The sequence below is a fragment of the Megalops cyprinoides genome, chromosome 5 (assembly GCF_013368585.1).
Source record: "Megalops cyprinoides isolate fMegCyp1 chromosome 5, fMegCyp1.pri, whole genome shotgun sequence".
Classification (NCBI taxonomy): domain Eukaryota; kingdom Metazoa; phylum Chordata; class Actinopteri; order Elopiformes; family Megalopidae; genus Megalops; species Megalops cyprinoides.
The window spans coordinates 23,738,298-23,763,815 of record NC_050587.1 but is presented as its reverse complement, the minus strand read 5'-3'; the positions used below and the strand labels follow the sequence as shown (position 1 = coordinate 23,763,815).

Genomic DNA, 25,518 nt, shown 5'->3' with positions numbered 1-25,518 from the left:
ACCATTGTTTAATCAATCACACCTGCTGTTAAGATGGAAATTGACAGTAGACTAGCAGCTATTACTAGGCCCCACTTTGTGACACCGTGGCTCAGTACCAAAGGGTGTTGACTTGCAACCTGAAGACTGTAGGTTCAATACCAAGGTGGGGCGCTGCTGTTGTACTCTCGGGCAATGGTACAGTGCCTGAATCCTTCTCTAAAAAACAAACTGTATAAAAAATGTATGCTTGCAAAAAAATGTTGTTGGCATCTAGCAAAAAAATAATAATAATAATAATGGACAAAATACAGTGAATGATTTTTTCCAAATGGGACAATACACCAGTCTCGAATAAGTATGCTTCCTATTTGTTTCCTAAAAGGAGATTTAACCTGAAAGATAAACGACTGTGAAAACATTCAAGGGGAGAAAACTGTGTAAGTCATTAACTAAAAGCCAAATGCTAATGCACCGCAACCCATCACTTAAGTGCCCTCACAGCCACAACAGAGAGCGAGACGCTACAGGGTATAGCCGGGAGCCATTCTCTCCAGGGTCATTGCTACTGAAATAAACCAGCACTGGAAACTGGAGCAGGTCAAACAGTCTTCTCTTTCAGCTGCTGCCCAGAGAATTGTGCTACTGGATTGTTCATGTTCCATCATCACTGTGCTGGATTCAACAGGGAGAAGATGATCTCTTTCCTCACTGGAGACAAGTCAGCAGGCCTGGTGGGCCTTATATCCCACACCCACACATCTGCAGTCCAAACTGCATCACCAGACACCTTTCACCATCATTATCATCAGAAAAGCCAAAGTCCCTAATGTTAGTGATAATAATTATCAAAATCATTATCATCATCATCACAAGCAGCAGCATAATTTTCATGATCATCATTGAGGTCACCAACATCATTGTCATGATCACACATACCATCATCATCATCATCATCATCTTCTTCTTCATCTTCATCATCATGTTTTTATCACCACCACAAACATCATCAAACAAAAAAATGAAACTGGGCATTTGGTTTGTCAATATCTATCTCTTATTCTCAGAGCGTATTATGCATTTTTCCCCACAATGCAATGCATGTTATGGCTGAGGTTTCATCAAGGACTGCTGGCATTGGTTGGAGTGACTGTGCCCTCTTACTTGCAGCAGATCGTTTGCCCTTATGTGTTCATCATCGGCTCTTATGAATATTTTATCCTTATACTATTTGTGGAATTTTTCATTATACACTCGTATAACATTTGTTTAAGCGATTAACATTTAATTGTTTAAGTGATTAATTATTAAGTGACTTATACAAAAAGCAACAACTGATAGTGTGTAATATCATGCAATAAATGTATGGAAAAATGTATTGTTAAAATGATATTTTCCTTAAACTTTTCATTTTATATTTTACATTATATTACTTTTGTGTGGGCTGGGTGACAGCACATCTTTTTCAGGCTGTTTTCCAGCTGTTTTGGGAACAGTGGCTGGAACATGTCCTCAGCTGGAGGAGTACTCAACACCGGAGCGGAGATGAGCCCAGGAACAGTGTGTGCACCCCCCCCCCCCCCCCATCCCCCCCTCCCACCAACATCATTTGGGCGCAGACTGGAAAAATATACATCTTTTTATTGCACATGCCGTGGATCGATGGAAACGTTCCACTCAGCACTTTAGATTTGTCATTCTTTTATTCGCATTCCAGTTGCCTCCCACTGCCTCAGCTTAGCGCTGCGCTCCCTCGGTCTCATGCTGGCGGTTACATGGAGATTGGAGAGAGACATTTACAGCTGAAAACCAAATGATTTCTTTTTGTTTGTTTGTGTTTGGTTATGACTAAAATGACTTCATGCGAAGCGCACCAAAGGCAGAGCTACCACATCAGACGCAACTGAAGAGAAAGGAGCCCGCAGTCTGTGGGTGATCCTTACGTAAACTGGCATGTTTCTTAGTTGTGCCAAACCATCAAAAACCAGGCTCAGAATAGTCATCAAATAAAAGTCTCTGTCTCTTCTGCGTGTAGCTAACCGGCTAAATGACACTTATCCTCAGTGCAGCACAACGCAGCTCTGGGCAAAAGCAAAGACAGTTAAAATGTCCGGAACTGCTACAAAAGAGTGAGAAACATGAAACACGGGAGAGGGCATCGTGACGCAGACAAGCCAAAAGATGCACATTTAAACAGACCGAATATTGCGTACAGTGTGGTGGCACGTTATTGAGTAGCTGACGTTTCGTCACATAGCTCCATACGTGTGAAGTTTAATCTCAGAGACAGAAGCAGCTGTATGTCCTCTGCGACCCAGAGGGGACAGCGCTCTGAGAGGAGAACTCACAGTGGTCTGCCGTCTGGAGGCCAAAAGCCACAATAAAGCATTTCCCTTTCTTTGTCATTTTTATTCCTTTCTTTACCCAAATCCAAGACCATCTGATAAAAAAGACCTTATTTCCAGCTGTGGTGATGCACAAGGGAAAGGCAGTTTCTTTTTTCTTTTTTGTTTTCCCAAAATAGTATGACTGCACACTGATTAATGAAGAATATGCCAAAGATCAACATATATCCTCTCCATATTGTAATGGGCTTTTTAAAATCTATCACAAAGTAAAATTCAATTCATAAAGCGTTTTGTTATTTAGGCACAATAGGATGATAAATACTTATGAATACTTGGTGTGTTTTTTGTTGGATTACTTGGATAGTTTTTATGTCTTCTTGCGTTTTTGCTAATTTTTAATGGTCCTCTGAAAAATTATCTATAGTAGATTGGATCCTGGGATCTAACCTGCACTTTAAGAATCCCATGTTCTAAAACCCAGCAGAAACCATTTTTCACTGTTTCTCACCACTGTTTTCACATTCTTGGTACAATTACTCAACTCCTATCTTGCCAACAACCAGATCGTTCACATTCTTTACTTTTCCTGCTCAAGCCACGTCTAGCATTTGAAACACTGTGTGTGCTACCAATCAAAAATAAAACTGTTAAAATATGTGCTTTGGGAGTTAGGTTTGATAGCACTTTTGGTTCAATAAAAAACAGGCCCATTACGACTGACTTGGGCGCTCTTTAAGAGTCTGGGATTACACACGAGGGACTGCGACCGCAGAACATCCTGACACCTGCACTTGAAAATGTCTCTCTGTCCCCACAGAGCACAGTTACTGGACTCTGTATCCATGCAGTCTGTTGTATGTCTGGTGGCAAAATGTTGGTAAAATATTTAATCGTCAACTGCAGCCAAAGTGCTATTTATGAGCTGTGCTATAATGAAAGAGCTAATGTTTCCATTCGCTGTGTGGGCTTAACAAGTAGCCACTGTCGGGCTGTCCAGTAAAAAGTGGGCTGAGGCTTAACCTTACAATCACTGAAAATGTATGACAACTCATCTGGGGAAAGGCCAACGAGCAGTCAAAAGTACTGTCTTAGTTTTTACATCCCCCTTAACAGTGCAAACACAGGTGCATTTTAAAATGAGCTGCTGTATAAACATGTCTTTTACTTCCCTCTCAGAAAAAAACATGGCATTGTGATTTTGTATGTATGCAAAGTACCCCTAGTCCTGGCAAATTTCTTTCTAGGGCCCCTCCTCCCCACCTTAGTCAATATAAAACAACATGAGACAAAGGGGAATGGGTGATGATGGACAAGGTGGATGACATTTTCCCCACCCCCCACTCCCTTCCTTTAGCTGTTCCCAGAGTTTAACTGCGAACAGGGTACAGGATACTGGCACTTCCACGACCCACCACATTGAGCCCAGGCTCCTCTGGAATGTACAGTAACAGTAGGATCCTGTTATTATGGTCGGGAGACTTTCTTCAGTTGTTGCTTAAACAGAACATTTCTGCTTGACTGAATTACTGTGTATCAGACTTAATCGTTACTTTTTCCTTCCAGGCAGACAAATCCACACACTAATGAAAAATACAGCTTGTACAGAAAATAATAATAATAAAAACTTCAGTAAAACGTGACATGGAATGACTGTGACATTTGAGGCTGCCAGTATAGTTCATGCCATTTATCATTTTACCCATAATAGGGTGTTGTATTTTCACACCATTCCTGACAACAATGACATGGACTTGGCTACTTCCCAGACTAATAGCAGAGTCAAGTTCTCTTTCAAATGTTCACATTTCTAAAATGTGCGCTCTGGAATTTCAGATCACATACCAGGAAACAATCAATCAATGGCACAATCCCATTCCCCATTTAAAAGAGGTGATTCAGATTCATCCACGATGAGTCTCTGCTTGCCTGACACTGGAGCTCCCGATAAACCCGAAGGCTTGTTTTTATTATTATTATGTGTCTGCTTAGGGGTCACTCTTATGCAGGCCTGTTTACATTTCTACTTGACATCCATTTATACAGCTGGATTTTATTTATTTATTTATGTTGAACACAATGGCATTATTCAGCTTTGGTTCTGAACCATTCACCTTCAAGTTACAATCAAGTTCCCTATGTATTACTCAAAACCCTTTCTCACCTTGTAACATATTGCACTTATATGTATACATTTAAAGGCACAGGCATAACCTCCCCTGTCCCCAGGCAGCCCTGTCGCTGTGCCAACCACGGCTTCAGGAGAGGTGGGGGGAGGGTCCAACCCTGTCTCTTACCGCCCACGTCTTGCTCAGCCTAAAGATGGGGGCGCTCTGCAGAGCGGAGACCACAGACACCAAAGAGTGGAGGTTGTTCAGTTCCAGGAGTTTCTGTGGAAAGAACACAGGGTAGAACTATACATCACACAGGCACTAGCATTACACACTGTAATTATCCAGGACTCACATTAGTTACCACAATGTACCTGAAAGCAAGGACTATTAAACTGCCATGTATGTCTGTGTATTTTTGTAGGTACAAGGAACAGGGTTCGGTTTAAGGCAGGGATTAAGGTTTAGGGTGCAGGTTGACCTTAGGGGTTATTCAGCTAACATGCAGAACTATGGAAACTGAGAATTTATTTCAGATAATTAAATATGCAGTTCTTCTGTGTAATTTGTTACAATGCAACAAAATACATTTGCTAGATACACAGTAGTCACATATTAGTCACACAGTAGTTTGAAACCAATTACATCAGAAAATTACCCTGGTAATTTAACATGTTACCCAAACCACAGACTCAAGCTCCACTCTGTGTTAATTGCTAACAAGGTGTAAAAATACATGGGGCATATATTAGTTATAATTGAAATAAATAGGTATAATGTCTGTGCTAATACAAATGCTAATTAATTTAATTTGAAATAACAGTAATATCAAGTTAAACATCATCACCATTAAAGGAAATCAAGACTTTCAAATACTTTTCACAGCACATTTCTAGATCTAGAGAAAAAGCAAGAAAAAAATGAAACAAAATGGCAAAACCACAGCGATTACTTGGCTTTGCCTGAGTATATAATTTTAACAGGGTGATGAACAAAAGCACAGAGGCCTCCAAATTTCTGGCGGGTCACAGCACTGTAATTCTGGCCTGCAGGGTCCTGGGAGAGGGGATTATCACTGAACTGCGAATGGCATTTTTCCAGTGCACTTCACGCTCTGCCAAAACGCCCCCTCTCCCTCCTCCAAGAGCCGCCAAATCCCAATGTCACATTTTCCACTAAAGTTGTCCAATTAGCATCTAAACAAAAAAAAAACATAGGGCAAACATACTGTTTTTTGCCTTACTTGTTTTCATCTCAGATAACTATAAATGGGCTGTAAAGAGCCTCTAGTCACTTTTTTAAAATGATTGTTTTCTGGGACGATGATGTCATGACTTTGCCACGCTTAACTTTGGTGTCCGTATTGTGACCTCACGGAGGCCCTCTCTCTGCAGTTCCCTCCCGAACAGGAACCAAGCAAGATGAGCCCTTTATTTCCACCCTGCTTGCTCATGTTTCCTCCACTATCACCTGAGAGAGCTTGAATTTAGGGTGCATTCGGGAAGAAAACATCCCTCTGAGAGCAATGCATTTGATTGCCCGGGTTTCAGAAAAATCATGGAGTCATTTGCTACTTCTATTCAGATTCTCAGACATAGTAATATTTTGTGCCATAAATTTAGAAAATAAAATAAAAGTCTACTTTTAGTGTTATCTTACTTTTTGCTCATACCACTTTGTGTGACCACAGCAGTAAATTTTGTTGAAGCCATTCCCTCCTTGGGTTAAGAAATGTTTTTGCTGGGACTGATTTTTATGAATTCACATCTTCTGGTTAAGAAATCAGAAAGTGCTTTCCCATAGATTCACAGGAATGGTCACTAACAGCAGAAAGCAAAATGCCATTGTGAATTACCACTAGGATCCAGACAAACTGCGTACCACTATGATGCTCATTACCTCATTACCTATAATTTGAACAAGCTGCTATCAATTGAAAATTTATATCTATTGCTCAAAAGCTCAGACTATCCACAAAAATTTACCCAGATTTATGTTTTTTAATCTACTTCCACACTTCTGTAATAAATCATACTTATACAACATTCCAGTCATCACTGGTAAGACTAAATGAAATAAATAAATAAAACCATACAATTACAAATGAGACTAACATGCACACGCTCATGTGATTTTTGACAGCAATATGTGGCCTTCTGCCTTTTAAAGAAATAATAAATTCAAACAATTTCATAGTGTGGTAATCAATGTTTGTGAAGCTTGCCAATCATCTGACCCATTTCAATCACAGTAATGCAGGCTATGTACTTCAAAGCACTGAGAGCAGTTGAGTGTACATTTTATTTCAATAAAAGTGGTGCTTCTGGATTGATTCTCGCATACCTTCATGCAGGACAAAGATTATTTGCTATTTCTCCATAATGTAACACCTGGACAAACAAAATTCCAGAACCATTTCTTCTCCTCTGTCCCTGTACGGTATATTTCACAAATACCTCAGACATCTGGGATATGGGATTTGGCTTCTTTTTCACCAATTTTATTTAACCTAAACCTTTGGGACAAAAAAGGATGAGAGAATGCTGCACCCCATTGGATGTTCAGATTTTCACGTGGGCGCTTGTCACATGCAGTCCAACCATGTGGTTAACATGTGAATGCAAGGGGACTGCTAAACATGGCCACAAATATGGACTAGGACTCCGTGCTAAGGCTTGGTTTGTCCTGCATTCATTGTATCCAGATTAAGTACCAACAGAGCTCTGCACGGGGAGACACTAGCTGGAGGTCTGGTGGAGTTAAGGGCACTGTGGAGGACCACACCCAACGCTAGCCCCACCTACTTCCAACCACCAGGAGGCACTAGTCTGCACCACAGCTGTAACTGTTCCTATGAAACTTTGGGCAATGTGGACATACAACTTTATATGGACAAGATATAGGGTAGGAATTGCTAGGAACCAATGTCACTGTGGCTACATCATTCAATGACTGTTCACCAAGGAATGGCACCACTCAATTCCGGTTTAAGGACCTCACGTCAGGCCCCTTGATTTATGCAGTATATCACAATCACAGAACGCGTGAGGATGCAAGAAGCTGAGAGCACTCAAAGTCGATCGGATGAAGGTGACCCTGAGGCAAACAAATAAAGTGACATCTGTTTGTAGACATGTAATGCACTGTGCCGTATTTCCTTCCACTGTGGGGTCCAAATATGCTTTTAGCACTTTGGTCTCTTTCAGCATTTTACTTATGTTCAAGTCGAACTGTTTAACTTAGCAAATGCCCTGTTTCAGACATCATAGAATACAGACACACATCTTATCCATTTAGGCTGCCTTACATTTACTGAAGTAAGACTACTTGCCTGGATTCATAGCAAGTATGTAATACTTTTCGTGCCATTCATATGCTGGTCAGACTCTGATCCTCCTTCAAATCAAGATCAAGGTCTCACTTAAGGCTACAACAACAGTGTGCACTAACTGCACACTTCTCCAACCATTACACCTCATTTGTGCTATAGTCATTTTTACATTGTTATATTACCATACTCAAGCATCACTCCATTTTTCTAATAAACATGGTACTTTCCCCTAGTTTACTATAATAGTACAGCATTTTAAACTGTGTTATTACATCGGAGTGGATAAATACAACTGCTGTGCCCAGGCTTTTGACCACATGACCCTTTTGTTGTAATGGATGGAATGTGAATGGATCTAGGAGTATGAGAGGAGAGAGTAGAGGAATACTTTAAGAGAAATAAGGGTAAATCTTGGCTAACTCACCTTTGCAATCTTCACAAAGTGACTCAAGATTTCAGCTCTGATCTTCAAGGTCTGGGCCATTAGGATCTCCTGTACCAGCCAGAAGCTGACCTGTAGCAAACATAAACATTCAAAAAGTAAAAATAGAATAAATACATAAATTCCGTGAGACAGACATACGACATCTGTGGTGTATTCCAAATCAGAACCAAGACATTTTTTATAAGACAATCACTGACTTTTGATTGGGACCGTACATTGCTCGTTGTTTGAATTACAGCAAAATTACAGTGAACTGAAGCAAGAGACACACACACAAGGGAATACTTCAGTACTTAGATGTCTGCCTTTTCCTTAGGGAATTCAATTTAATTAAATCCACCCCCCCCATCCTGCCCCCCAAAAGAAACAAGGATAATCCAGCTCCTCCATTAAAGAATGGAAAATTCAAGGAAAACCTAAAGCAAAAAATGATAATTGCTGCAATAAAAGAAATGGGAGAACAGTAAAGACATGGAAACTTGAAAAATGTTTGGATTGCCTTTATTTTAACTTATTACCAATATTTCCTACAGTACACAGAGCTTGGCAATGGGCCTAGCCCAAAAATGAGGGAATATTGAGGATCATAGTTTCATCATATGCAGGGGACAGACAGCTTCTGGAAACCATTGGTTTTGTGGGAAAAAAAGACATATGCTACACTACAAAATCTATCATTTAAGCAATATATTTCGATAATTTTATGCATGTATTGACTATATTAAATATACTCTAAGTAATATAAAGTGTTTTTCAAATACATTCCTGTAATTTTGAATGTCATTAATCATCTACTGACCTAATCATTTATATAACTTTTGTAATGAACACTGAACAAGTATTACAAGAAGGGAAAGTTCACCAGCCACTCTTTCTGGGAACCAATAACTTGTAAGGTCTGTCTTGATCTAAACAAGCTCCATTATAGATATTTTATATCCTGGTAAGATATTTTGCTCTAGCACTCCTTCCTTCCTCCATACTGGATGCTATCTACATTGCTATGCCACCTATGGATCTTCTGTTTTACCATGCACCTACAGGCATATTTACGTATGAACAAACCAGAATTAACTTACAGCTTCAACAATTGCAGAGTCTGTACTCTCCGATTGAGACACATGAAGAAGGCTATCTGGTCAATATATAGAATGTCTGTGTTTAAGCCAACCTTGGAATTCTGTATTTGGACTCATTCTGACATCACCAGGGGAAACAAAACAAGCCCTCCCTTAAATGATCAATGTTGAAAACTTCTTAAGTGAGTTACAACAGGCCTTACACTACATGGGCAACCTCGAAAAGGAAGACCAGACTCCAGTCCACAAGAGCCCCCCTGGGATATATTTTAATATGAGAGTGTGTATGTGGTTTCCTTTGGGCACCAGGAACAACGTGCACAAAATGGCAAAGCTGTGGACCTGTGCCATGTTCTCAATCACCTCAATCAAACCCTTTCCAGAAGATGTAAAAATGTTAAGGGCCTACTGTACATCTGCTTGTGTTTATGAGGCCCATGTTTGTCTTTCACTGCAGTGGGGGGACAGGCTGTCGGAAGGCAATGTTTAACCTTTGTCTGCTTCCAGGCAGAATACAGAGTGACTGCTGGCCGGGGGCTGCACTGAAAGCCTCTTGTCACAGACCGTAACAGTCATTCAGTGCAAAGGATATCTGACTGCTCCAGTGTGTCGTGTGCTAAGCTCCGATCTAAACTGTGGGCTTAAACATTCCCAGAGATCCTCAGCAAGGCCGTTCTGCTGAATTAGCCACTCGCCTACTGGTCTACAATCAGTCAAACTCACAAAACTTTCTTTAAAACTCTACAGAATAGAGCTAGTGAGAAATGACATGAGGGAAACGTGAAGGACGAGACACAGGCTGTATTCAGACTTCTGCTTAGCGCTGCATTGTTAAAATAAACTTGTCAAAGCCCCGCTTTTTAATTAAAAAAAAAAACAAGTCAGAGTGTTTCTGTGAAGCATGAGGTCATCCCTTCAGACAGTGCCATAGATCAGATGGGGATTGTCAAGCTTGAAATGAAGGGCAGCAGTCACTATGAGCTGCACCATGAGCACGAGGTAAAAATCAGCATCACTGAGCTGTCAACAGATCGCCAACTCCCTGTTTCCACAACTTTCGCGAAGCAGATGAGGAGTTCTCAGGAGAAACACAATCAGAAGACTTGGTGTGAAATTGAATTTTGTGAACTCGGAATGACCCCGGGCCTGCTTGGGAGACTTTAATCCTCTAGGCGAACACTCCAGGCTGCTCTTACAATCAACCTTACACCCCCCTACACAGACATGCCCCACCAAACTCTGTCAGTCAAATAGAATAAGTGTCTCACCCTCTTCCTTGGTTAACTTCACAATTTGGCACATAAATTCATAGTTTAAATGAAAACATTTCTCCGAAACAATGCTGATAGATACAATCACCTGCTTTACATCTAGGTAACTATAAACTACAAACTCCTTCATTTAAAGGCCAATTTTTTCCTGATCATAACATTACTACAATCATTCTTGCACTGGGCCAATGCATATACCAGTGACATATACAGCTTACATTTTCCTCATTGTCCATTTATACTGAGGCAATACAGGTAGTACACTTTGCTTTACTAACACAACAGCAGGGCCCCACCGAGAAAATGAGCCTCCACATTTCGGGTTACAAACTCAGTTTGTTAAAGAACATGACTCACTTTTGCTGCACACAAGCTCACAATATATCTTATTCATTACAAGTTGCCAGGATGTCTGCTATAGGATGAAAATTTATTTGAGGAAATGTACATTAGTTATGAAAGCAGGGGCTCCTGAGTAGCTTGGCCAATTAAGGCATTTCTTCCAAGTGCAGGAATGGAATCCTTCAATTCAGACCCAGGAGTGGTGTGGCTTTTGTCCACCAGGTTTTCCCAGCCCTCCTCAGCCTCTAACAGCTCATGAAGTGCCTGTAAGTCACTTGAATGACACCTGTGGAGATGTACTTATCTATCCCCTAGCAGAACTTAAACCTGCAGCAGTGCACTGTGGGGCTTGTAGTGTAAAAAATTGCTGTTGGCAACACTTGAGAGTAGTGGAGGATTGCATTTGTCTTGCTTCTCTTCCCATCTCTAATTTAACACTTCATTAATATTGATTTACAAGAGAACAGTTCTGTTTTCCCTTTCTCTGGGCTAATTTATGACAAGAAAATGTTCCTTCACCTGTGTATAATTTAACAAACAGCTATGAAAAGAATCCATGTAAAACAAAGTGTCACATCCATGTAATTGAGTGATCCATTGATATAATTGCCCTAAAAGGGGCCATTCGTAAGTTTTATTGCAAGTACTGTCCCACTGTGAAACCTAAATATGTTGGGGCTCCACTGTCATAAAATGACTAATGGTTTTTCATTAATATTCCTTGAGGTATACATGGTCCTGTAAATGGGCCTAGCTAGGTGAACAGGGTGGTGTGCTCTGACGTTGTCTCTTTCCCACTGTACAAAGAGAAAAACACAAATTTCGGATAAATTCGGCAACACCAAGTCAGTGCTCAGAGAGTCAGGTCTGGGACTGTAGTCAGTACAACATATCAGTTTGAGTCCCAATGGTGGTTAAGGAAGTATGCATGCAATCAGGAGATTTTGGATTCAGTTCTCAGTTGGGGCAAGGCTGTAGATTACCTTAGTAACATCCTTAATCATTACTACTTCAGTAAATATCCAGCTTTATTATCAGATCATATTTAAGCTCTAAGCTCTGTGACATACCCAGGATAATGGTGCTTGCCAATATTGATAATAAATATGATAAATAAATATCTGTAAACTAAATACATTGGTACTGAGCAATATTTGAATATCCCATTCTGAGTGTATTTAATTTGGCACATGTTGTCCCATTAGCACTCACAGTTTTGTAATGGATTACTTCTCAGTGGGAATGCCTTTTTCACCTTGCTTATGCTTATTTTCAGTCTAATTAAAGGCAGAAATCAATGCAATATGGAGAATGTAAAAGCAAACTGAAAGACACATGAGATTAGTAACTGTACCAGCCCCACAGTCACCATTGCTCCAAGCAGGCGGCGCTTTGACTCGCTATTCAGAGGTTAACAAGGGCCATTGATGCGAGACGTCTCTTTTGGTGGTGCTCCAGAGATACAAGCATTAATGAACATTAATCCTCATCAAGCCGAAAAACAGCAGAGAAGCATGCAGCACCCACCCCCCCCCCCCCCCCCCCACACACACACACACACAAACACACACCCCCAAGGCTCTCAAGAGACAAAGAAAAGCCAGTAGACAACCATGAAGAAGAAACAGATACAATTCAGACAGAACTAGACTGAAGCATCACTTTTTCCACAGGCGGTTACGGAAAGTCACACCCCCTACACACTCACGTGCCCTTGTCACTCCCCCCAAAGCAAGGGAGTGAGGAGGGGTGGGCTTTGACCTTGAGCAAAAAAAAAAAACAGTCTACTATCTACACAAGCTTGTGCTGCCAAATACAGGCCCACAGTGAAGGCCAAGATACAGCTCTGTGCTAGGATTGTCCCTGGCATGTGCTGCAAGGATAATCAGTCACTAATTAAGGGACAAGAATATATAAACCTCATTCAATTCAAGTGGAAAAAATAGTTTACATCATGGGTAACCCTCCCAGACCACCCCAGCATGTGAGATGGGCAGGAATAAAGCTCCATTCAGTGCTGCACTCAATTACACTCTGCAGTAAAAATCTCTTGTCCTCAATGAATTGTTGCACAACAATATTGAATGCTATCAACACTAGTCTGTCTTTTCTCAGAATGATTTTCAGTGAGGTACCTCAATGATGTGGTTATTTCCAGTAGTTGAACATATTTGTTGTCAGTGACTACACAAGATGCGCATATAAATATGTGGTTTTAATTTATTTCTGTGTTATGCTGAAGTTGCAAACAGAGATGAATTTTCCTACCATCCCATACAGGTTGCAAAAAAAAAAACACTCAAAGACAAAGTGTGCCTGAACTGTGCTTGATATTACTTTACCCTTATGTCCACTCTGTGACAGTCACCAGCCACACAGCTTGAACCATTTAAAGAGATCTGGAGAAATAGACATGGCTGTTAATTGCTCTCAAAATGATATGCATGTGCTTGGAGATTTGGGGGAGGAGTTTGGACAGACTCAAGACAGTATTGACTAAAGCAGGGCTGAAACCATGAGCTTCCAGACCTTGAACAGGATAGACAGATGGCTGCTCCCCAAGTCCACCACAGAACCCCTCTCTCCAAATGCAGAGAGCCAACCAGGCATGTTCAGCTTTATGATGTCATAAAACACAAACCATCATTGGCCAATAAGGCAGCAGCCATGGCTTAGTCTTGAGGTGCACATGCAGACCTTTATATAACCAGAGTTCTGTTATATTCTGGCAAGCAAAAGAACAATGTTCAGAGAATTCCACTTTAGCATGGACGCACTAAAAATGTTTCCAATTATTTCTCAGCTGGAAACATTTGCAAATCCTCTCATTATAAATAAACCTAATAGCTGCCTATTGGAAACACTGGCGTAATATATGAATATCTTAAATAAATTGTCTTATATTGCATTCAGCTAAATCAAGACTGGGAATATAAGCATTCATGACAAAGTAATTTCACTTTTCATTTCAAGATGAGTGGTTATTTAAATGTAATTGGGATTTTAATTATCCAACACTTAAACTGACAACAAAAGTTCAAAACAAGAGCACTTAAGTTATTTTTCCTATTTTTGGTCCAATTTTTGTGTGTTTCTGTCACATTGCTGTATTAGATAGACTGCGTTGCGCTCTTTTGCTTTTGGAAAATCATTTTGTGTTTTTTGTTCCATCATGTCACATTGGGTGAGATAGTTGAGGCAAGGCTTCTATGTCCTAAGTACACAAGAGGTCAAGTCCTAAGTGTTACGTTACACTTTTCTTTGTTAGGTCATTCAGCTCTGTTAGCGTATTTAAACTAATGACTCAGAATGTCTATGTGAGCTGTACTGCCACTGTGTTTAAACTAATGACTCAACTTGTCTAGGTAAACTGTGTGGCCACTGTGTTTAAACTAAAGACTACGGCATATCTGTGTTAACTGTGCTGTCATTGTGCACTGCAGTGAGTCCAAATGGCCAACTGTAGAACAGGTAATTTCCCATCAAACCACCTGATATCCGTCTATCTGTCAGCATAAGGATCATCCAAGAGCCGGACCCCAATTATTTCTCGCTCGTGTAATAGTGACATTCAGGCAGGCATGGACTTGGGACTTACACACTCCACACCTGGTGGGAGTGACCCCACACATCCCTGCTAGCTTTTTTTGGAATTTCAGCAGTTGTTCAATGCAGGATTGGTTTCACTCCCACTCACTATGCAGGGGTTGGGTGAGGTGGGGTGAGGGTGACTCAGCTGTTCCATCCCCCTTACATGGACTATCTGAGCTCCCCCTATCTTTGAATTATCTTCTCACATTTGTCATCACAATTATAACCAACTCCTTAAGATGCTGAAGGGAGAGAAAGTCTACAAGAGGGTTAAAGAAGAAAAAAGAAAAAAAAAACTAGGAAAGAAAATGGAGCTGGCGAATGGTCTGAGAAATCTGCTAATGGTCGTTTTGCCCTGTGTTTTCTGTTAAGGACCATTACGGCTAATGCTGATAATGTTTAATGGCACCGCCATCAAATGCTGGGCAGCGGCTCGAGCCATTTACACTCCAGACTTGAGACAGTTTGGAAACTATTGGACAGGAGTACAGAGACACAGACACGCCCTGAGCGCGAGGTCAACGCCAGCGTAACTCAGCGGGCTGGCGAGCTGATAATGCGAGGCCAGGTGTCACTGAGAGAACCAAAAATATATTGTTAACCTTTTTTATTTGAACGGGCAAATTCAAATGTTATAGTTTTTCAGGGTTATTGTAGTTGTTCTCCTTCCAGGTATGTAATGGCTGCTGCAGGAATGGTTTAAATTATGCCTGATGAGGCAAAAAAGGAGAACGGCTCAGCCACGGAACAAGCATGTTTCATTACCAGAGAGCCATTGAGGGTATCAGGGGCTCACCGCTGAAGAAGGGCCAAAGAAATGACGAGTGTTTCCATTGTGTGCGGCCTTTTAAACTGAGGAGAAAGAAAGATATGGGGGAAGATGGGAAAGCTCTCCTGGAGAATGAAAGCCAGGATAGATGAACCTTAGAGGAACGTAGAACCATACAAAAAGGACGACAGAAGTGAATGAAACAGAACCCAAGTCACCAATTTCATGAAAATTTGCTGACAAAACACAATGTGTTCGCACTATATCATACAATGACAGCTCTGTTCAAATGTGTTTCTGATATTTTCTGCATCTGCACTACTGTTTGTGTAGCCTTATTGTAAATGATGTTCCTTTGTGACTCACTCTTGATAGGAGGATCTGCCAAATGACTGCATGTCCATGTTGGAGTCACATGTCTTTAATACAGAAGGGGCACAAAATTCCACATAAACCCTTGACAAAGTGTTATCTATGGAGGCAACAGTGCAGCAACAGAAGCAAAGTCCTGTAGTGGTGGACGAATTCAGCTTCTAAGAAGAAATAGCTCTATGTAAATGGCTATGAATAAGGGTGATGGCCGAGAAAATACCTGACACCATGTAAGCGACCCTCACGAAGCTGATGATAACCGAGTCCAACAAAACACTTTCCTTTGGGTTCGGCTCATATGGTAAATCCCAGGCGCCCTTTAGGTTAGGAGGACTCACCTGGTTGAACCTGCGGGTGAAGGCCACCACATTGGGAGCCAGACTGTGCTTCTCCTTCTTATTCCACCCACAGCTGGCCAGCTCCTGCAACACAATCCAAAGTGACCTCTGTGACTCCTCAGAACTCACACCACTTCAATGAAGAAAGTGGTTACAACTGCATACAGCTTTGATGCATCACCTGTTGTGAGATGGTGGGTAAGGGGATGTAAAGTTTTGAAGTTGACCCCATTGAAACTTTTGCTGCCTTTTTGCATGGTTTTTGAAGCTATGGTGGTGACTTTCCCTGGGTGTGAATCTTTATGAAGCTAACCTTGCTGAATTTGCATATTGCACTTGATGCCTTTGTCCTGCTGCAAAGCTACAAGAATCGTTGAAGCTATGTGAAGATAAGTCAAGTTTAGAAACTACTTGAAGGTTTGTGAAGTGTGGGAATCTTTAAACCTATGTGAGGTTTTGTGAAGATTTGATGCCTCTGCCTCGCTCAACAGCTATAGGGATCTTCAAAGCTATTCCACATCATGTGAAGCTTTGAAATTATCTGAAACTTCATGAAGCTGATTGAAGCTGATCCTGCTGAGTTTGCTGCCTCTGCCCTTCTATAAATATGTGTGCAGCTCTGAAGTCATGTGTAGATCTGTAAGGCTTACAATCTTTGAACAAAGTCGAGAAATGTGAAGCTGTGAAGCTTTCTCAAGCTTTGTGAAGCTTTACCCTCGATGTGAAGCTATACGGTCTCAGCCCCTGTTTGTTATTTAGCCGTGCCATTAGATGTAAATGGAGACCAAATTACGTGGACCATGTGGAAGCTGTTAAAAAGGTTGGATTCCAGCATTTATTTTCCCTTTCCCCCTTCATCAAAAACAGAATTATTACAACACTGGCATTAATGAGGCAAAATTATGCATGGGTAACACTTGCTGTCAGATGGAATTACCGCTTGCGTCTGTAATTTCAAGGACCTTTGTGTAATTATGGAAGCCGGGTGAAATATTACTCAATGGCACTGGACCTTATGCCAGATGTTAAGACGGTAGCTGTGCTTGCAAAGCAAACAGCCCTTATCGAAAATAAGATAAAAATAAGCAGTTTCTCCTGTGTTCTTTGTATGTACAAATGAGCAAATGAGCACAAAATATGCGTGACTCCCTACTACCATGTTTTCAATTAGTATGTTCTTAAGCTTTCCTTCAAGAAAGAAAAACTTACTATGTAAGTAGTTATTTAGTAGTTATTTCATTGTCAGATATTCAAACAAAGGAAAATTTTGTGTCATCCTATATAAAGCATATGAGACCATTGTCCTCTAGATAGAGATTTGCTGGCAGCACACTTCAGTGTCAATAGCCTATCATTTATGCTACCTATTCAACGTGAAGCAAACACATGGTTCTCAAACAAACAGGATTAGCCAGGGAAAAAATTAAACTGGTCCGTAAAAACTTGCTACAAGACAGCAAAAATTTACTGTTGTTTTTGCAGCAATGGAGATGACTTTAATGATCAATAGCACAGCAACAGGCTTGTAAAATCCTTTCCATTCTCTCATCATAAGCATTTGGCTGGAACTGGCTCTCTGTGTAACACAGACAATATCATGACATTGAAATGCTTAAGCATTGAAAATTAACTCAAATTTACACCAGAAATATAAGACATTTCTTGTTGCGTTGCAGGGTTTAGACACAGGCCCTGCTATAGAGCCATCACACCTCATGAGCTCCCTTGAAGCACGCAACCATTTCTTTCAGCCCCTGGACAAGATTTTTACAGAAAACAAGGGATTAAAGAGAACTGGCTTCTTTTGGCTGTTCTTACAAGGCATCACATTTACCTGGATTGGTCTGGGTTTCAGGCATTTCAGTTTACAGCACTCTGGCAGTTTTAACATGGTAATGATGTCACAATTGTTCCCTGGTGATCAATATTCCACTACATGAGGCACATGTTCTTCAGCACCAGAGGCAGTCACCTTTGACTTTCTCCCTCTTTCACAGAAATCCTCACAGCACCCAGGAGGTACAATTCGAATCTAATTACGGCACAGATGTGTTATTCCTTCACACTGTTACATTTACAACCACAGTAAAAAGCCAAACGTCCAATCGGACCAATTAATCACTGAAATTGCCACAGGTGTTTTTGTTCAAAACAAGCAACGGCTAAACAACTGCTCCATATTGTCTTGATTGCTACAGCAAAGCACATGGTTCATCTTAACTTTCATTGTTGAGTCTGTGCTAGTGTTGAAGCAGTAACACAGCAAACAGTGGTGGAAGCAGACTGCAATGTCTGGTGATGCAGTTCATTTCACATTAAGTTTACACCTGGGTCTATCAATTAAGAAGCCTACTACAGACCTAGATTTAGCATAGTGTTGTGTACTATAGGTTAGTATAGTGTAGTACAGTGCAGACTCACAAATAAGTAGATATGATAATGATCATTACAGAATGGTGAAGTAACATCATGTCCTTCAGTATAAATGTAGCAACAATGACATTATGATTATATTTAAAATATTTAGATACTATTGTTAATTCAGTTTTTCAGTCAAAAGGACAAGCAGTTTTGACACCACCGCATGACAAATTTTTTGGAACACTTTCCCCCCCATAAATGAGCATTTAATAAGTATTAATCACTCACTCTTTTACATTTACAAGCAGAGTAATGACCTGATCTTGGAGAGTCAGTCAATGAAACAGTCACAGGCGTGTTTATCGGTGTCAATTCCATTAAAATAAATCAAAACCTCCAAACCTCCTGCCCCTCACACATGTCCTAGTCCCCTTTCCTGGTGAAGACTCACTTTTCCCTCTGCACAGAGACACACACACAGACTTAATGTCAAGTATTAAAAACGGAGGAAACTGTGAATTCCTAACTTTACTGCATATTCCACTGCTCGCTGACATTTATGTCTGATATTTCAGGTTCACTGCAGGTATGACAAGTCTTATTTATGGGTTTCTTCCCCTTTTTTCTTTGTCTTTTTTTTTTTATAACAGAGGGATGGAGACGGAGTTGAGTGAAAAGCAGCTGGAAGCAGTTACATAAAGGCCCGTACTCCTAATTCAGCACTTTTTTTGCCCCAGCAGATGGGGCATGTGGGTAATCTCTGCCCCCGACTCCCCACCCCAGTCAGAGATTTACCACTTTGAGGATCAGCACACTTTCAGCGCTCACGGTTCTCACAGCCTCATGCAAACCAAAGGGCAACGTGAGGATCGTTTAAAACAGAAACGTGCAAATTTATATAGGTTGTAATGCAAAAAATGCATAAAACAATTGAGTAGGTCTTGTAACCAGACACTGAAAGCATGGTGCTTAACATGATTTAGCTTCATGAAAATCAAGCTTTAAAAACAGATGACATTAAATATCTATTTAATGTATGTTTCTCTGGACGAATGTGTCTAATGAGCAAAATAATACTATGATGTAGTCATTCACATACAAAGCTTTCCATAAGAAAGCACTATCAGCTTTATTTTCAGTAATAACACTCAGCTCTGAGTGATGCACGAGAGGAGCCGGTGTGCTCATTTCTCATTGTGATGTCATCATCACATTGCCCATCTTGGTTGTTTTGCTGCAGGGCTCCAAAAGCCGTTCATTAATGTAATACTACCTGACATTGACAAATAAGAGCCTCGAGGTCTAACCTTAGGAATGCAACTGGCATAATCTGTTTTTTTTTTTTGATGTTAAGAATGAGAACTTGCAGACAGCTACTCGGCCTCAGTAAGGGTAATTAAATGCTTCATTTTTTAACAGGTTAATTAATCATTGTAACATTTTCTTTGTTTCTGTACTAAAGTATTTCTCATGGTACTTTGAGCATGGCAGAAAGCACTACATAAACTGGCTTCTGCATATTCATTAAAAATGGCAGATGATCTGACACTAAGCAGCAGTAGCTTCCATGCTGTTGCCATCAATCTGCATAGGGACAGAATACATAAAAGAAAATCCCTCGTTTCCATCCCAGTTTATTTTCCTTTTCCTGCTGAATCTATGTGGAGCTAATACCCTGAGTTACTACCAGAGGAGCTGGAAAGCCGCATGCGGTGGTGGGAATGTTATTGGGGAGGACGGAGAGCCGGGTTTCCCAGAGCGATGCTAACGTCTTGACATATTTACACTTCTCCAGCTGATCTGATCCATCCACCACTCCTTGAGGACATCGCAGTGCATGACATCCTACAGAATGCCTGGAGAATCAATCCATACAGAGGACAGGAAGAGTGTTTTGCTTAGAGGCACCACCAGACAAGCCTGGCAAAATCCGGCAAGTCAGCCAATGGCCGAACAGGGTTTGTTGCTATGGTGGAGTCAAAGGTGAGGAAAGCAGACCACCTGAGCCACAGTAAATTAAGTATTTCATCATGTGTCAGAAAATAACAGCATTATTATTTGGCATTGACTCACCTGCAACGGTTAACATAACCTCATTATGTGGTCACTATAGAATAATGTAGCTGAAGTATGTATTTGTACAGCATGTGTCTGATTCATATGACTTTCTCTCTGATTTCCAAACATGAAATGTGTCTTGTTAGACTGATCTATTTCATCTCACAGCAATAAATGGATAAAATAGTTTCAGATACAAAAATATCATTACTTATAGATTGCTGTATGTTATCCTATTCCAAATGTGTCATGTGGTTTTCACAACATATACAATAAGAGACAAACTCTCTTTCCTTGATTTTATATAGGGAACATGAGGATTCTGGGTTGCCTAGTTGTGAACATATAAACAATGACAAAGTTGTGCACAAAGCAAATGACTTGTCCAGAAGTTCCGGGCCTAATATGTTCATGGTATGTTCAGAACATTTAATTGGTTTTCCATTTCTTCATGAACACACTTCAGTATCTCCTAAAAACTCTCCATAAATTTAATCTATACTTTTAGCCACATGAAAATGTCACAACTTTCACATAAAGAATCATCTAAAAGGGCTTTGAAGTGATTTGCACGGCATAAAACTGGCTTACATGCACTTTAATGTCTCTCGAGTTTCCTTTATGTTTAAGTCTTTATGGTGATGTTTATGTCTGTTATGTTACATCTACCCTTGGTTACGCAGATTCAAAACATCATGTTGAAAAAAATCTAAAAACAGACAAGAAAGCTAAAAACAGAAGTCAGTGATGGAGGATATCCAGATTATTGTCATGGTTAAAAATTCAGTATTAATATTTAATATTTTTCCCAGAATAACTGCTGTGACATTCATTTTTACCCCAGTTTCTTAGTGTCACCATTATATGACTTTTACATATTTCCACAGATGTTGCTCAAACCCAAAGCACTGAATGCAGCTTTACCGGAGATGACTTATCAGCTGCACAGAGGAAACAATGAAACATGTGTTTTTGTAATCAGAGCAAGTCCATGTGTAGGTTGTATATTCAAATTAGCTTTATGAAACATATACAATCTGTTAAAGGTTCCATTCAAACCACTTGATTTCTCTGAACAAATCAGTACTCAGTAAAAAAAACACACACACACACGCATGCACGTACACACACACACACACACACACACACATACAAATGTATGTATGTATGTATGTATATATGCATGTATGTATGTATGTATGTATATATGTATGCATGTATCTATTGCTGTCCATACAAGAATTAAACAAAAATATAAAGGGTAAAAACGGTGAAAAAAGACATCACATACATACAGAGGGAATAAGATGCCAGGATCACAAATGCTAATGCAATCACATGTTTTCGTTTCTTTTTTTCTGAACCACAAAGAGTCTTGTGATCTGTGTATCTACACACAGAATAAAATGCCAATGCCAGCATTTCAGCAAGGAATTAAACTTAAGTGGCTTACAAAATACCATCAGCACGTTCCATTTAGAATGTATACATTTAGAAACATGAATTATTTACCAAATATTGGAAGCCCAACATTCAACAGATACTAGATGAATGTGTTTCTTGATGACCTACAGTTTACATCTGTATACAGCTCAAAGATGAAGTGACCGCATGATACTGACAGAGAATGACGAATTTGTTTAATAACCCAAGTTAAATCAATCAAAAGGGCATGACGAATCATCTTCCGCTGCAACTGCACACTGTGAAATTCAAGCAGACCTTGAGTTCAGATTAATTCCTCCCAAGAAAGCAGGAGAAAGCTAAATGTGACTACAATACTTTTACGATATTAAGTAAAACGCTATACAGTCCATCAAACTCTACACAATATACAGTCCATCGAACTCAGTGCACTTCTGAGTAAGCCCAGGCATTCCACTGTGATCAAACCTCAATAAAGATATGTCACTCACCCTTATCAAACTATACAGTGCCTGGCGACAACTTATATCATGAGAGATGGAGCAGGGTTTATAACCCAAAGGATGCAGGTTTGATTCCCAGGAGGGGCACTGCTCCTGTGTCCTTGTGCAAGGTATTTCAGTAAATACCCAACAGCATGTATATGCACAATAAGCAAAATGTAACCCCTGTCAGCCACCCTAGATAAGAGTATCTGCAACTACTGTAATAAAGATTGCTGTGTCAGATAAACACGGATTTATTAATCACATGAACAAATAACATGACCTGCATTTTAGATTAGTGCATTTTATCTAGAAAGTGACTTTCTTTTGTTTCCAAGGTCTCCGGCATTAGTTTATGAGGCCTCATCTCTCCCCTTTCACACCAGCTGCAAGCAGCTTCGAATATAATGAAAGCGTTGTTGCCATGCAACAACTAGCATGCATGAGGCTGTTGGATGACAGCACTGCACTAATGTAGCTGATGAACTAGTCTGTCAATCACACAGTTATTAAAAGCGCTTACCTCATATTTATTTCATCAACTCCATATTTGTTTAATTCACTTCGCAAGTTAAAGTGCAATGTAACACGACTCCTGGGCTTTGGCTTTGCATATCATTGCCAGCTTGACTTTCACCACCTTGAGCACTTTACGAGCACTGCTGCAGTATCTAATTTTATTGTATAGATACAGTATTTGTTTTCGTATTCACCCAGGCTAGCTAACTCACATGCAACGTGAACGTAATAAGGTTAGCATTTCATTTGCTGTACGAGTATTGCTAAAAACGTTGCTCTGCATTCCACACTTAAATCAGGAAACCCTGGTGCGTCACGCAACTCTAATGTTGTGGGTTATCATTTTGTAACAACAAACCAGCGCTTTGATAGTTAAAAACATGCAGAACTTTGACAGCCCTCACGTGGCTTAAAAAGGAATTGTGTTTAAGATCAAGAGAGCCAGAATCACACAGTCTGCCCAATTTACAATGGGTGCTCCAGTTTCTGCATATCCATGGGATTAATCCTGAATTCAACACTGAAGAGTGAAGCCTTGTCAAGCAGATACAATTTCATCTACACTGTCATTCCCCTAGGGAGACCACAGGGTTCAAAGTTCAAAATCAACACCCTGATGCAAGCCTGAGCACAATAAAGACATTAATAATAATCTAATACATCTTCAGTGTCTCTCAGGATCATACTGATAGGCACTACAATGAGCACTGCTTGGCTTCAGTCCTACAGACTGTCGAGCCAGCTACAGGATCACTTACAGCGACTGAGGTTTTTCATCAAACATTTATTAACAGGGCTATGAGTCCTTTGCAGTGTGTTGAGTGGAAGCTGAAGAACATGACAGCCCAACCTTTACTCACTTAAGATTAAAACACTATGACCAATGACTCAGGGAAAACACGGGGGAGGGACAGAGACTCTTTTTTTGACATTTCCCGGGCCCAATCCAGTCCAAGAATCATGCTTTGGCAGCAAATGAGCAACTCCAGGGGCTTTTGTTGTGGGAACACCAGCATCTCTTGATGAATGTACATGCCCCTGTAGATGCATTATTTAGACACAGAGGAAACAGGAGCAATAACACTGCTTGATATTAAAACCCGGGAGTCATGAGGAGAGGTCTGCAGTGCTAATCTATTTTTCAGTGGCTCTAAGAACTACGGCTCTCGGGGTATTCTGTTACCCTGGGGTGAAGAGTAGGGCCAAGATCTCTGATGAATCCTGAATTAATGTGAAGCCTAGTGTTTCGGTGGAAGGCTTCCCAGCCCTGAGTTTAAATGGCCTCCTGCCTTTGTTTATTCAGTGATTTTCTTTTAGAGAGTCTCTGCCATTGTGAGCACTAGAGGTGTGAGAAGTAATGTTACTAAATGTGGTGCTGTAGGGGTGTTCACGGAAGACCTGGTGCCATTGAAGTGGGACAAAGCAGGGACAGTAAGCTCCGTGTCCTGTCAGACACAAATATAGCCAGCGTTCAGCCTCACCTTAGCTCTGTAAATGGGAAAACATAGGCATTCTTCTGACGAAAACAGACCCTGGGGAGGGATGGGTGTGTTCGGAAACTATTACACAGGAACATCAGGCTTTTGGATTTAAGTCCCTCCATCTCCACACTGAACCTCACCCTCTGCATCGCAGGTGCTTAAATCTGCCTGAACGTCTGCCAAGATATAATATACGATTCACATTCTATTGAAAAACCTTCAGCAGCCTGTAACTGCCAGCCAGGTGGGCATCGTTTCTTCAAGGTAATGCATTATTCAACTTAAAGCAATATACAGGAGGTGTAGGGTGAGCCATTAAGATGGTCTGCCTTGCGGTGACTGGAAGGTGTCGTTTTCAGCCTTTTTCAAAGTGTCTCCAGCACAACTGTGCTCATGAGACACCACGCCTCCTAACAGGAAAAGCACGGAGCCCTGTGGACATGTCTGGCACCTCGCAGAGTGGCGCGATACTTCGTTTTGTTTGGGTTAGGTTGCTGGGAAAATGAGACTCTTTTAATTATTGTACATCTGTTTTCCTGACATTTTTGTTCGAGAATTCTATTAGATCATTTCTAATTGGCATGAGATTTAAAAAAAAAAAAACACTATGTTACTTCTTCCAAGTCCCCCTGTTCTCGAGTTCTGAAAAACAGTTTCAGGGGTACAGTGAAGAGGGCCACAGAATAAGCCAACAGCTATCAGGAAGACTTCTCTGTTTGGGGGGCTTACCTCATTACCAGCGGGGGCCTTGGAAGCACTTTTGCTTATTTGTGATCCAACATGGGACGTAACTCTAAAACACCCCCTTCCTTTACTAACAGCACATGAACATCATTTTTAACCCATCTGGGAAATGTTGCCTAGGTGTTATCATTTAATCTGTTGTGCAACATCAATTCATCATCAGTTGCTCTCTCACTAACAGTAAACAGTCAGGGTGCTGTTTTGTGTGTCTTAACAGCAATACAGGAATTAACTCTGATACATAATTGCACCGATTCCTGCAATGACTCCTGCAATAATGTGTCAAAGGTGCATTCATATGAATTTTGATAAACTCTGAGATCCATCAGATACACAACTTTGTCTATTGTTTTCATTCAGAAAGCAGTCAAAGAATCTGTATATATGGGACCTGTGTACATCTCAGCCGAGAGTTGACACATTAGTTGTTCAGCGTGCACCAGGGGGCGTTCAGGAGTTACCACTCTGCTGG

General features: G+C 40.6%; 1 protein-coding gene across 3 annotated transcripts in view; it reads right to left on the bottom strand.

Moving 5' to 3' along the window:
• LOC118778212 (ras-specific guanine nucleotide-releasing factor RalGPS1-like) overlaps positions 1–25,518 on the bottom strand; it is a 153,375-nt gene that overhangs the window by 99,212 nt on the left and 28,645 nt on the right. For 2 of the 3 annotated variants that reach the window (XM_036529627.1, XM_036529628.1), the window contains exons 5-7: positions 15,974–16,057; positions 8,191–8,280; positions 4,622–4,714 (exon numbers count right to left, since the gene is read on the bottom strand). In XM_036529627.1, coding sequence (XP_036385520.1) covers positions 4,622–4,714; positions 8,191–8,280; positions 15,974–16,057 — 267 coding nt within the window. The remainder of the gene's footprint in view (positions 1–4,621; positions 4,715–8,190; positions 8,281–15,973; positions 16,058–25,518) is intronic. The other variant, XM_036529629.1, reaches the window with a different exon arrangement.